This window comes from Amphiura filiformis, chromosome 5, assembly GCF_039555335.1.
Source record: "Amphiura filiformis chromosome 5, Afil_fr2py, whole genome shotgun sequence".
Taxonomy (NCBI): domain Eukaryota; kingdom Metazoa; phylum Echinodermata; class Ophiuroidea; order Amphilepidida; family Amphiuridae; genus Amphiura; species Amphiura filiformis.
The window spans coordinates 23,761,786-23,775,879 of NC_092632.1; the positions used below are offsets into that span (position 1 = coordinate 23,761,786).

At 35.7% G+C, this 14,094-nt stretch overlaps 1 protein-coding gene across 1 annotated transcript; it reads right to left on the bottom strand.

Annotated features, from left to right (window-relative positions):
- Positions 1 to 1,412: 1,412 nt before the first annotated feature.
- LOC140152825 (protein salvador homolog 1-like) lies at positions 1,413 to 13,989 on the bottom strand. The gene is made up of 8 exons (XM_072175338.1): positions 13,860 to 13,989; positions 8,850 to 9,113; positions 6,746 to 6,997; positions 5,884 to 5,973; positions 4,628 to 4,709; positions 3,644 to 3,748; positions 3,023 to 3,228; positions 1,413 to 2,117 (listed from the first exon to the last, which is right to left on the bottom strand). The coding sequence occupies exons 2-8, from the start codon at positions 8,944 to 8,946 to the stop codon at positions 1,864 to 1,866; spliced, it is 1,086 nt and encodes a 361-aa protein (XP_072031439.1). The 5' UTR covers positions 8,947 to 9,113; positions 13,860 to 13,989; the 3' UTR covers positions 1,413 to 1,863.
- Between the last annotated feature and the right edge of the window lie 105 nt (positions 13,990 to 14,094).

The window sequence follows — 14,094 nt, forward strand, 5'->3', positions numbered from 1 at the left end:
TAAACAATGATATTAATGTCACAATAAAGTTTTGAATATCGCGATCAATATGCTCTGATTGGAATATTCTCACGACAATAGGCCGACTATTACGATGTTTGGAGGGATATAGGGGTTCATGCCTTGGTAATATACCTTTATTTTGGTATTCTTAAACAGTATTTTTATCATAAAAATTGACTTACACAACTCATGATTGTTTTTAACATTCATTTCTTTTATCTTTTAAATTTAACCATTTTTGTCACGTACCGCCGATTCCGTGATTTTCTTCCGTTTTCCGTAAAACGGAAAACTTCGGACTCTACATTATTCTCTTATACAATGTTTGTGTATTTTGTGCCTATAAAAATATACAAAAAAAAAACCCCAAATACCTTTCTGAACCTTCTCTCATAAGGTTGACTATACCTAAAAATTCAAATACAATATCAAGTGAATCTTACTTCAGAAAATCTTTTGACTGAACTGAATACAATTACCATGATTACAATGCACTGACATTCTTGATCTATAGACAAAATCACTTAAAAATAAGTGTTACAATTTTCTGGAATCATTAATCTTGAGATCCAAAACAAATATACACATTTATTATTGATTTACAATGTATTGCAGGTTCAAAATGGAACACTGAATACACTGCAGGCATTACATGTGACTATGATTAATAAAGTTACAATCTACATATCACATGTAAATAAATAATTCACTGTTCAAGATATTAATAAATTAATAAATTATTAAGTTACATTTCTACATGTCCTAAAAATCAGGTCTTTATCTGCCAATCCCAAAGGCTACAATTTAGTAACATCATTACACATCTGTAATGTTAAATTGAAAAATGTAAAAATAGTACTAGAGATGCAACATAAAATATTGAGCATATAAGGGCAGATATATCTTGTTGACACTAAAGCCTGTGATTTTCGGGTAATTTTGTGCCAGAGTACCCTATGTAATTCACAGGAGGGTACCTGGGTGTCCGGGGTACAAGTATCCCCAGGGATCAAGTCAGAGTGGAGTGCAAATTTTGCACTTATTTTTTTAAAAGTTTTCCAACAGTTGCATGTATGAAGCAATGATATTTATTGAAAATACCTGCAAAATATTTAATGTAAACAAGTTAAACAACAGCTTTCTTTCACATTGAACTCTAATTAGATTTTGTGGTTACTAAAGACCATAGGGACCAAGTTTATCAACTCACTATGGTGCCAATCAACTTTGCAGGCAAAATGTTCATGCAAACTGGGTCATGGCAAGGCTTGTAAATATATCATATAATGTCCTTCCGGTATCCAGCAGTTGGTGTTTGTACCCGGGTGTCACAATTTTCGAGATGGGAAGAGCTGATGGCAAGAGAGCCCACCCACAACAATGGGACACTAAACCAAATGGCCAATGTTTGTATTCAAATTGTAGCATTAATACACAGCCCGTCTTCAAATACAGCAATGGAGCACACCCCTATCTGCTACGAGGTCCTCATTTACTCCTATTAGCATAGTAACGACTTCTCCATGCTATTCGCCCTTTGCACGGATCCGCCATCTTGCTACCAAAATGAGGTTCTCTCTGCAAAAGCATGCGCAAAATGTGCATTTTAGTTTTACGTGCTTTTCTAGCAACGCGCCAGAAGGCTTTTGCAATGTGTACATGGTAATTAAGAGCATGTGTTTGACAGGCGTACACTTACACAGCATGCACTTTGCAGGTAGAACCTCGTTTTGAGATGACTGTGCAATCTGCGAATACTTGGATCAATCCTATGTTGATGGGCCCGATTAGCTTTAGTAACACAGAGAGCAAGAAATGGGTCGTGTAGTTTGGGATCGGACCAATATAAGCCCATGTTCACTATACTTTGGTTTCCGTTTGCACTGCATGCTTTTGTTGATGTTGCATCTGTACCGTTCTAATTTCCAGCTCCCTCAACAGGGCCTGCCTGTAGTATTCATAGTCCATTACCACATTCTCTAGATCCGACTTGTACAGTCTGGTCAACATGGCCTGGAACGCATCAAGTTCTTGTAGTCTGAACAATTCCCATTTAAGTTTATGGTCATGCTCTGGAGAAGCTTTGTAGTACACTTCTAGCCACTTGGGAATTTCTGTCAAGATAAAATAATGACAATTTTAGAAACAAGTATGGCTAATCACTTGATTTACACTACTGCAGGGGTTCTCAATTTTATTTGCTTGATGGCCATAAAGGGCCAAATTCATTTCAAACAACTGTAAAATACACCTTGTTTTGCAATGTTTACTGCACATTTCCAGAATTTAGTTGATAAAGACAAAATGCTTTACTGTTCACAATGTAGGCCTAAGAGCTACAATTTTGTTGCAGAGAATTTTTTTGGAAATCTTTTGATTATTGCTCTGCTCTGTGCACATCCTTAGCATGTTTAGATTCATACCCTAGTCTGATCCTGCTAATGACACCATCTTAAATCAGTGATATCTGTTTGTATCATAAACAAATATAGGATAAATAATGTGGCATACTTGTAACAAGGGTACTTATATGCTGTTATATAAGGCTCTGGCTTTTGTGTGATCAGGTTATTTGCCTCAAAAATTGCATTTTTTGATGTCTACTGCATTTTTTGATGTCCATTGCAAATATCTGTGGTAAGCTGAAAATTGTGTGAAATATGGCTCACTTCTGGGTTCAAATTAAATATTATAGTAGAATTGTTATTTAAAGAATTAAGTAAATCTTTTTTTGGCATCAAATTGTACTTACAGATGCAAATTGTGTACCATATTTACTGATATATCATGACAACACGCAGTGATATCGGTGCGATCATTTTAAATTTCAACCCAGAAATTGAACTGGATGGAAATAAGTCAAACTTTATACATGAACCGTAAGTGAGATGTATTTCGCATTTTTAGGCTATTTTTTTCAAGCTTATTGTTTTATTTCCTGTTTTTGCAGTCATAAATTGCGCAAAAGTCCAAGCCTTAATTATACATGAATATTAGGGAATTAATGCAGTATCCTTACCTGTATATAAATATGGATTGGGTGGTACCCAAACACTGGCCTGTGGATATCCAGCATACGTTAACTCATGTGCATTACTTGGTTGACCCTCTGGATGGTTGCCATGGGAAGGAATAGGTAGTTGTCTTGGTAATGGTGGAGTAGGTTCATAATGGAGGACCCTGGGTGCATTGGGATGCCTGTACTGAGCTGTTTTGGTAATGTGACTGCAAAACAAATAATCAACACTTGTGGTTATTATCCTTTCAAGCAGATTACACAACAACAAGTTAGCCGATATAACAGATATGGCCAAAAAGCCCAAGTCCATGTGGTGCCATACATATTCATATTAAGCACTAAAATAAGTCATTAATCTCTGATGTCTCTTGCCAAAGTGTACAAGTGAGCACCATAATGCTTGGAAGGTAAAAATTGACTTGCTGTGCACGAAGAGTGGTAAGCCCAGATGTATATAGGTTATACAGAAGTCTAGCCCCAACATCATGGATAAAGGGATGGGTGTTCAAGTTTAGTCTTAGTTTAGTTTTGGCCTAACATGGCCTTTATCTTTACCTTACCATAACGCATCATCAACAAAGTTACAATAACATGATATATTCATCCAATGCGGCTACTTACTTGACATAGTATACACCATGTTCAGGTGATTCCACTTTTTCCCAGCCAGGTGGCAGACCTTCTTTCTCAAATGGATGACTCCAGTGAGTGGTTTGGGTATTGTGGCTGAAAGTAACAAGTTATACCATAGTTAAATCATGTATTGTGATAAAAAGGTGTCCTTAAGCTGAAACACTGACCCAAAACAAAAAAACCCACCTCCATAAATGGGATCAATCAAGCATAACACTAGCTATATGTGACGTGTCATGTCAAAAGCAGACACAGGATCGTAAATGGAGAAAGAGCCAAAATCTGCCCGGGGGTAATTTTTTCACAATTTGTGTTTGTTGCGAATTTGTGATGTTATCAATGTTAAAAATATTGTCTGATAGTTTCAGACCGGAATATAACTGCCATCTTGTATTTTTTGAACCATTTTTCAAGGAAATTCCTATTCTCAACATTGGCAATAATATTTTTAATGGCCGATATCTCAATTTCCAATCTTATAATACCATGACTTACGAACTCAATATCTTCGCTTAGGAATGTCCGATTTCATAGGGGAAAACGGTGTTGTGGAGCAAAATATCTCTATATTTAAGATATGTAAAACCTCAAAATTGTTAACCTGCCCAAAAGTGTCTGCTTTTGACATGACATGTCACATATGAGAGCAGAAATGGCTATCGAGTAAATGAGATACCTCATGATGATTAAGTCAATTTTATATCACGTATCAACTTTACTGACAGCATTATACATCTACTTGCACATGCGCTGATTCTACTAAGGTGGCACACCACTAAATAAAGGAAATAAACATGAAAACACAAGATTTCGTTTTTGGTAACAAAGTTGTGGAAAGTTTCAAATGGATTTTCTTAGTTCATAATGTTAGGTTCTGTCAGGGGTTATGTATAAATGTATAGGAGGCAAGATTCTGGAAACATAATAATGATGAAAGTGATCTTATTGCACTTTCTACATCCAGCTACTCACTCGATGTAATACTTGCGTCCTCTCATTGTCCTATCCACAGACCATCCTGGTGGAAGCGGCATCTCTTGGTGGGATAAGTTTCCTGTAGGAAATAAATACCGATATTAGTGCAAGAGGGCCATATCTGTATATCTACCTTATTATTGATTTGGCAATTTCTGCATTCGCCTGGAAAAAGTGGGAAACAGGAAATTTTGCTATTTGGAGGGAAATTTTTGTCTTCTAAACAAAGAAATACATAAGAAATAATGGGAAAATTTTCAATACTGGAGGAAAATTTTGCAAACTTGGAGGGAAATTTTGATGATGTTCCCAGGAAATATTGCATTTTGTCCAGCCCTGCTGACACCTGGCAGCAATAATGATCATATTTCAGATTTTGGTTTGGTCCCTTTTTTTTAAACAAGTACCGTATTCGTTCTATTAACCGCCCATGCCCCTATAAGTGCCCACCCAGTGATTTTACAACAAGCAAAATGTGATATTATTAACCACCCATCATCCAATGTTGTCAAAATACTTCCGTTATTTAAAAAGCTTCCCTGTTTACAATGTTAAGTGACTATACATGCAATGATGCTTGCATGTGGGAAATTGACCATTAAAAGTATCCAAAATGTGCACCAAAATTAAATTATGACGCTATTTCATAGTGGGCAGATGTATAGATTTTGACATTTTTATTGGTACATGTATGTTTTAAGCAAGCAATATCTCTTGATTAAATTATGGTAAAGTACACAAGTATATCAACCACTAAGCCTAGCCATCCTTCTAACCTAAACTCTGTAATTTGCTACATGTAGTTGTTTTGAACAAAATTTTAACCTTTATCCAGACTGGCCAGTGGCCAGCACACTACACATTTATCATATAATAATTTCATGTGCTGTAGTTGTCTTCTAAACTCCATGCATACTACTGCCTTTGTGCCCTGATTGGTTAATTACATGATATAATAATCTGAGTAACCAATCAAACTAGCTTCATCATTCGTCTTTATCTCAGAATCATTGGCGAAATACATGATACACTGGGTGTCAGAAAAGACAATGTTTTCATTTTTTGCATAGCAATATTTATTGCAATATGTCATAATTTTCTGTAGTTGTATAGTAATGTGGGCAGATTATGTAACAAAATATGATGCAATACTGGCTATATTATGCCCTGATGATACACCCTCTATGTAACCAATAAAAATATTTCTTAGAAGCTAATAATTTGGCCATAGTGCCTATGGGGTCCCAGCTTACCAACAGATCCTACTGCACCCACATCTTGCTGATAAAGTCCTTGTTGAGAGAGTTGTTGATGGTGTTGATACTGACTGTTTGGAAGTGGTTCTGACCAGAAATAAAAAAGGATTAGGTAAATACACAAATCAATTCAACAAAATTTTTATTTTTTAAGAAAAAAATAAAACACAAACAAGCATTTAAATCTTTTTTTCACAAATACTAAATTAATTTCATAAACCTTTTCAGGAGCACATTTACAAAAAACACACAGCATGAGGGACCATCAAAACATATTCAATTAATCAATTCCAGGGCATTCAATATGCTGCGACAAGTTAGAGCAACATGGTACGATTGGTGTGAACAATCATTCTATCATTCCATGCCACATATTTATCGAACACCGTCGCCATGTGTGTTGCCAGGTTTTGTGTTTTTTTTTACAACATGCGACACTGTTTGAATATCTTGTGAGCTGTAGAAATTGTGAAACTATTTAGTGCAAAACAAGGAATAGGCATGGGTTACACAAGTAGTATCCATTAAAAAAATTGTTTGCTCTTAATGCTGAAATACATGCACCTTGCTTTGTTAGAAAATTGCATCATTCATATATCCAGAATTTGTTTTTCTTTTATGGCCCATTTCCGGAATTTCGGGCATCTCTGCTAACTGCATGTTGGCGGAATTGATTACTAGGGTGAAATTATTTATACACAAAATGGAAGCAAATAAGAAAATTCATGTATCATAAAGCACACCACTATTTGCAAACATAAGTGTCATTGAAATTTTATCTTAGTTTGACATGACTTATTATTAAGTTTGCAGGTGAATGTAACTTGTTGCAAGCCACATATTTACATTTATAGATTACCTTCTGGTACTTGTGACAGAACACTCTCTCTGCTTTCCACAGCTAATGAAGGGAATAGACTAGGAGCTGAAGCACTTATTGTACGTTGATGATTTGCAGCCCTTGACATGGAACTGTAGGATGATGAAGGGTTGTCATAACCTCTGCTAGCACCTGTTCTATGATCTGGTAAGGTTCCGGAATGTGGATAATTGGAAGATAGACTACGTCTTGGACAAGTTGGACCATGGCGAATGACAGGCGAAAGATAATCTGTAGGGGAAAAAATGGTGATGATTTTGTAAATTTTGGCAATTCAAGACAAGGCTAAAGTTTCTGCGATGTACATGTATGAATGATGCATAAATTATTATACTATCAAGTTAAACAAGTCTTTCGTATTACATGTATATTTGAAGTATATTTATCTCTTTATCCTATCCCCATCAAACAAATTTCAATAGTCATGTGCATTTGTTTTCAACATGATTTGCTCAACATTGATTTCAAAGGAAGACAGTAAACTTTTTACATGACAAAGTTAAAAACCTGGCGTTTCGAAAAGACAAAACTTTTCTTTCCCACAGGATAAAATAAGAGACCTGCTCTCAATATAGTAGAGACCAGCTCTGATCAAAAATCTAAGATTTTTAGATTTTGGTTATTTTAAATTTTACCTTCTGTTGTCAATTTCCCCTCTTTGTGACCTGCTTGGCCCACAGCTCAACTTACCGTACTTTGCCTAACCAGACAGTCCATGCCAAAATTGTTACTACACCTTTACATTTCATCGAATCTCTTTTTGATGTCTGTCATTTTGAACATCACACTTGAAAGATGTATGCTATGTAGAAACTTTATTTTGCAATGTCATAATTTGCATATTATTAGCATATTTGCAAGAAAAAACATGAAAATCAATAAATACCTATATTTTTCACAATTTCAATATTTTATTAGAAATTAAGCATGTAGGCCGTTTGTTATGACTTGATGAATGAAGCTGTTAAAACAGATTTTGATATTTTTGCTTATTTTTCCTTTTTTGCCCCAAAATGTGTAAAAATTAACATTTTTTGGATAACCTATATTTTCTTTGAATATTTATCAAATTTCTTAATTTAGGTATAATACAGTGCAGAAAAAGATGTCAAAAAATCTGTTAAAACAGATTTCCAATAAATTGTTCCATTTTCCATTTTGGGTTAAATACTCAATTTTCATGTGCGGGATATTTGAAACATAAAATGAAAACATGTCCATTGCACTTTTCCCTCGAGATGTACTATAATATCAAGGTTACGGATATATAATAATCCCTTCTTATTCACTGATCCATCAGATACCTATTGTTATGAATGATCAATGAAAAGGTTCAGAACTGGGCTACTAATGGTCTGTCAAGTATCTATAGTTATTTTCATGACTGTGTCAACTCAAAAATCATGCAAGGTCGAATGTAGGAAAAGTATGATCAGTTGAGCTGTACCATGTTTTTTTTGTCTTTCCCCAGTCTTTTTTCCCATTTGGCTCTCCATACTTTGCCTGCTGTTATGGTTTTTCACACCTGTCCCAACCCACTCAAGCCTCCACTGTTATCCGGATTTCTTTTATTTTCTGCTGCTTTATCAATGCTCCAGTCAATGCAGCTTTTTATCTTCTTTTTTGATCAGAGCTGGTCTCCACTATATTGAGAGCAGGTCTCTTATTTTCAGAGATGCCACTTGCTTGTTGCAAAGCGTAGCCACTCATTCATTGCCAAAGAAAATCCTGAATGTATGTCTAAAATTGGCAAAAATCACGAATTCCTGATAAATCAGGAAAAGTGGCATCTCTGTATTTTATCCCTTGAGATAAAAAAGTTTTGTCTTTTCGAAACGTCGGGTTTTTAACTTTGTTTATATGTATTGTGTTACTCCCCCATTGGATGTTGTGTCATATTTTCCCCGTTTTTAATTTTATCCCTTGCAAGTGTGACACTGTTGTATCCTTTTGGATCCATCCTTTGGTTCCCCGCTGGTTAGTTGGAACAGATTTTCCCTGTTTTTATACATTGTACATTAACCAGTAAAGATTTCCTGTAGAAAAGGGTGACATATTTTTTTGTTTTAGGCATGTAACTTACTCTGTAGCATTGGAGAGGTCTCCTTCTTGGTGTATTTTCCAGCAATACCTTCTGCTGGTAATGGTTTGGAAGAATCTTTTTTCCTTGATAATATCATGGTGAAGTGTAATGATGTCAATGAGTGGCAAGTACACCAAATGCTATGCTGTATCGACTTGTTTTTAAGCTTATCATGCCTAATGGCAAAAACTTAAGTCAGGTTTTACAACATATTGTCTTCTTTCTTCATCACTCTGGTGTTTTGTATATGTCTGGTTCAGATTTCTGGAAGAAAAGAAAATTCCTTAGCTCAACAGTTAAATTTTATTCTTACACTGAAGTCATAAGTGATTGGTTAAAAAAAATGTTAACTTTTACAGCAGTAGAGGAACTCCTTTAAGAAATACGACTTTCAGAACATTTCTGAGCATAAATTAATACTAACATCAGCACACTTGCAACAAATAAACTTAGCTTCCCAGGATTAAAACTGGTCACATACTCACATTTTAAACTAGATACAAATACCAAAACAAGGTGGTATTTGAGGCATTTTCTAGAAATCAGCAAATGCTTAGAGCATGTTGTAAACAAATTAATAATCATATATAAGGATAGAACGTGGAGCTATCTGCTATCTCAAAATGCGTGAAGCATGACACCATGTAAAGCAATAGAAATTCTAAGTAAATAACGCTGATCACGATGGGTATAACACCCCAAAAAGTTGCTCAAATGACATGTTGGCAAACTGTTAGAATGGTTAACCTCTTAAAAATGAGCAAACTTTGCTCTGAAGACAAGATAAGTCATCAAAATTTCGATAACATTAAACTTGACAAAGAATTGTTTTAATACGTTGGAAAATTGGTGATGATTGAATGACTGAAGAAGTTATAATTCCACAATTTACACAAACTGAACTGAACTGAACTGATGGCGAATTTCATGAAAAACGCGATGTATTTTTCTTTGAAAATTTCCCTCATTTCACAACTTCTTTCCCACTTTCCACTTATCTGACGGAAGTAATGCTGCTTTTATGAAGGTATGATTCTTGTTTCTCCGATAATTTTTATTGTTTTTTGAGACAAAAACTTCCTACAGAATAGCCGTTTTCACTTGTTTTCAAATAGTTGTTTCGACCTTTTAATTTACCACATAATTTCCCTCATTTATCAAAGCCCTGCCCTCCTTCCAACATTAAACTTTGTCTTCAAAGTGTTTGGCAACTGTTTAACCTTGATTGATGCCAAAAAGTACGGCTTTATAATTAGCTCGGGTGGTTTAAAGTAGGTATGCCCAGTACATTGCTTATTATTGAGGGCCTCATTCAACTCCTACTTGTGACCACAGAAATGGCTTAACTGTGTAATCCCCATAGGAAAATACAACAATTTGAAATTTGGACACCAGAAACTTTACGTAGAAAGGCAAAAAGTGTCAATTGGTATACCTTGATTCTTGATACAGAAGTTATCATACAGTGATAGTAATTTTTTTCAAATAAAATCGCTTTTCTGTAAAATGGATCGCCGTGCTGAAAAATGTTGCATGTACTTGCTTCTTCTTCCTTATAAGTGCCTCCCTCATGTGTATGAGTATTGTCGCACTGCGTACAGACAAGCTGTACTCATTTTTTACTCTGAAACCTAGAGTAGATGAGTGTATTTTGAAGTACAGTCAACTGTTTTGTACAGTAATTCATTGTAAAAGTACCATCAATAATGGTCACAGAATTTGGAAAAATACATTTGCCCATAACTTCGCTAATTTTTGTCCTACAGACATGGTTGACCCCTCATTTTTTAAGTTAAATAATCACCTTTCTAAACAAAACAATTTCAATGTGACATATCATACTAATATTAGGTACTAGCGGGAGACCCGCGCTTTGCGCGGGTCCCCGCTAGTTGAGTAAACAGGAGCGGTTAGTAAACGGGAGTGGTTGGTAAACATGGTAAACGGTGATGATAATCATGGTGTCTTGGTGTAGATTATTCATCCAGTAAAGACATGATCATGTTAGCTTGATAAACATAATTATCCAGACCTGTGATAATGTTGTTAGGCCTACTCACTCAATCCCTCAGATTACTTTTGAAACAGCTCGTGACAGAATGATTGATTTTAACTTTATCCCAACAAACATAAAACATTAAGGTTAGAAGAGGTTGCTAGAAAACGTTTCAATTCCGGGTTATAATAGTATAAAATATGTAAGAAACATGTTTAAAAGTTGCAGCAAAACATTTCCGTATTTTTGGACTTTCAGCCACCCCCTAACATTTAACCTTTCGAGCTAATACTGAACAGTTAACGACTTATTCGGTCCCTGTTGGCTACGTTTTAACATTCCCTCTGAAAAGTGGACTTTTTTGCAAATCTGTCACCCAATGACCCCCTTTTTCATCAGCTTACACCCAATGATCCCCCCGAAATGGCTTCAAGGCCTTTACTTTGACCAAGTTTCCAATTCTGAGTATAAAACATGTAAGAAACATGTTTAAAAGTTGTAGCAAAACATTATTTTGTGGACTTTCACCCAAACCCTAACATTTAACCTTTTCGAGCTAATACTGAACAGTTAACGACTAATTCGGTCCCTTTGGCTACATTTTAACATTCCCTCTGAAAAGTGGACTTTTTTGCAAATCTGTCACCCAATGACCCCCCTTTTCATCAGCTTACACCCAATGATCCACCCGAAATGGCTTCAAGGCCTTTACTTTGACCAAGTTTCCAATTCTGAGTATAAAACATGTAAGAAACATGTTTAAAAGTTGTAGCAAAACATTATTTTGTGGACTTTCACCCAAACCCTAACATTTAACCTTTTCGAGCTAATACTGAACAGTTAACGACTAATACTGAACAGTTAACGACTAATTCGGTCCCTTTGGCTACATTTTAACATTCCCTCTGAAAAGTGGACTTTTTTTGCAAATCTGTCACCCAATGACCCCCTTTTTCATCAGCTTACACCCAATGATCCCCCGAAATGGCTTCAAGGCCTTTACTTTGACCAAGTTTCCAATTCTGAGGGGACACAACCCCCTGCACGGCGCGCGACACATTGGGGCTTCGTGGCCATTCAAGAAGGTGGCGGCAAAAACTTCCGAGTGTGCCCCCCCCCTTCCCAAATTTCTGGATCCGCCACTCACAGAAGAAGTCAGTCACATATCACGCGTACACATAGTTAAGCCTACGCGCGGTAAGCCAACATTAAGTGCGTCCATACCATGCGCGGTAAAGCGCGTGAAACCATGGTGCCGTGACGCGCAGGTGCGTGACTACGCCACTTGACGCCGCGTTTGCTGTCATGACCTGACCCATAAGGTTATTGACCTCAACGGCCTAGCAACAGACCATTTTTTTGTTATTTCCATAGTGATTGAATAGTTTTGCAAAATGAACGTCAGATGGTTTAATGGCAATATGTACCCGATCAATGTACGAATAAATCAGAGCTGAAAGTCAAATCATCTCGGAGCCTGCTTCTGGACAAGATTTAGCGACTTCCTTTTATTTATATAGATGTGACTATCAGCTGCTCATTGGAGCATTTAGTGAAGCCAATTTCTTAATTGTGCTTTTTTCAGGTGTACACAGAGCACTCTGTTTGAACTCCTGTAGAAATAGTATTATTAAAGGTACATTGGCAAGTAAATAATGTATTTGAAGCTTACATTTTTCTCTTTCTAGTCATGTTTTTAAAAAAATTGTATGATTTTTGAAAGTTGAGAAAATCATCATGAAAAATTAAGGTAAAATTCAACTTTCATTTGTTCAATGCAGATGAATTTTTATTTCTTTGAAACTATTTTTTTTAGTAAGTATATATACTCAGGCACATGCATGCCAAATATCTAGTTGATCTGAAAACCGAAATGTTGTTTTTGAGCATGATATTTGTAACAGCATGCACAGAAAATGTTGAAAAAATCAACTGCACTCAATGCACTTTGTACAGTCCACTTGTGTGTGGGTCGTTGTGCACCCATGCATGATTGGATAAAAACGGTCACAGTACCTCCTATATGTTTGCATTGAAAATGTGGCTTCAAAACTGGGCCAATTTTTAGACATAAAATTAGTCTAATTTCATCATTTAATGACTTAAAGTGATAATTTTGGTATCATTCTAAACCTATTTCTTGTGCTCTTTCCAATGGTATAACTTTCCAGGCGATTCAACACTTTCCTAATTTTTAGTCACATACCTACTAATAAATATGATGATCATATCTAGACTCGCTGAGTCTCATGGACGCCGTTCCTATGTCCATCAGACTCGTATTTCCCATTTTGGATGTCAATGGGAAATACACACTTAACGCTTTATGCCGCTTAAAAACTTGAAAAAAATCTTTAAAATTTTATCAATGTATATAAAAGTGGTACCAACCGTATTGTGCTTGCTAATTTAAGACTCGGTTGAAACAAAATTAAGGATCGAAAGCATTTTAGTGTCCAAAAAGGCAAAATTATCGTCAAAGTTCTGCGAAATCGGCACCCTTGCGAAGGGTTCAGAATTGAATCGGGAGCGAAAATATCCGATCTTTGCGATCAAAAACACAAAATTACAACTTTAAACATACTATTGGCAAAAGACATTATTACCAAACAATACAGAATAGAAAATTTGACATCATTTTCTCAAAATATTGAAAAAATTTGCTCACTAGACATCGAAAAAGTAGGCAATCCAATTCCCGTTCAAACGCGTGGGAAACTGAAAGTGCGATAATCGTGACTAATCATATCTATCTAAAGGAAAAGATCGCCCTAAAGGAAATGATCGCTGCGATATTATGTACTACGTACAACATTGCATATATTACATACATAACCTGATAACGTGTGCAACTGCCAGCTAACTTGTGAATTCATACACCCTCCGAGCTCTCTGTGTAATACACTGACGTGGTTTCCGAATTCGACAATCTACGCCCACAACGCTGTTTATCGCAATTTTCGATGGCAAAAAAAATGCCGATGCACAACTTGATTTTTCATCAAATTACTTACACACAATACTGCTAAATACAATTTTCGATTAAGATACCATTCATCCATATATCGTGTTTAATACAATATATATTCGCAAATAAAGGGATAAAAATTTTCGCGTAAAAATAGGAACTCCATTTTCTTAAGCGGCCATTTTGAATTGTTTGCATTGTTTTGGTTTCTCCAGTAAGAAATAATTTTCTTTTAGTTAGCAAAAATCAGTGATATGGAATTTAATACAGAAATCAGCAAA

What these genes read in the sequence shown, in the direction of transcription:
- LOC140152825 (XM_072175338.1), bottom strand. Translation starts at nt 8,946, where the DNA reads ATGATATTATCAAGGAAAAAAGATTCTTCCAAACCATTACCAGCAGAA. An exon ending in TCTGTCACAAGTACCAGAAG is followed by an intron (nt 5,974 to 6,745) that starts GTAATCTATAAA and finishes ATTTCTGGTCAG; the next exon opens with AACCACTTCCAAACAGTCAG. An exon ending in CATGGTGTATACTATGTCAA is followed by an intron (nt 3,229 to 3,643) that starts GTAAGTAGCCGC and finishes TTTGTTTTGCAG; the next exon opens with TCACATTACCAAAACAGCTC.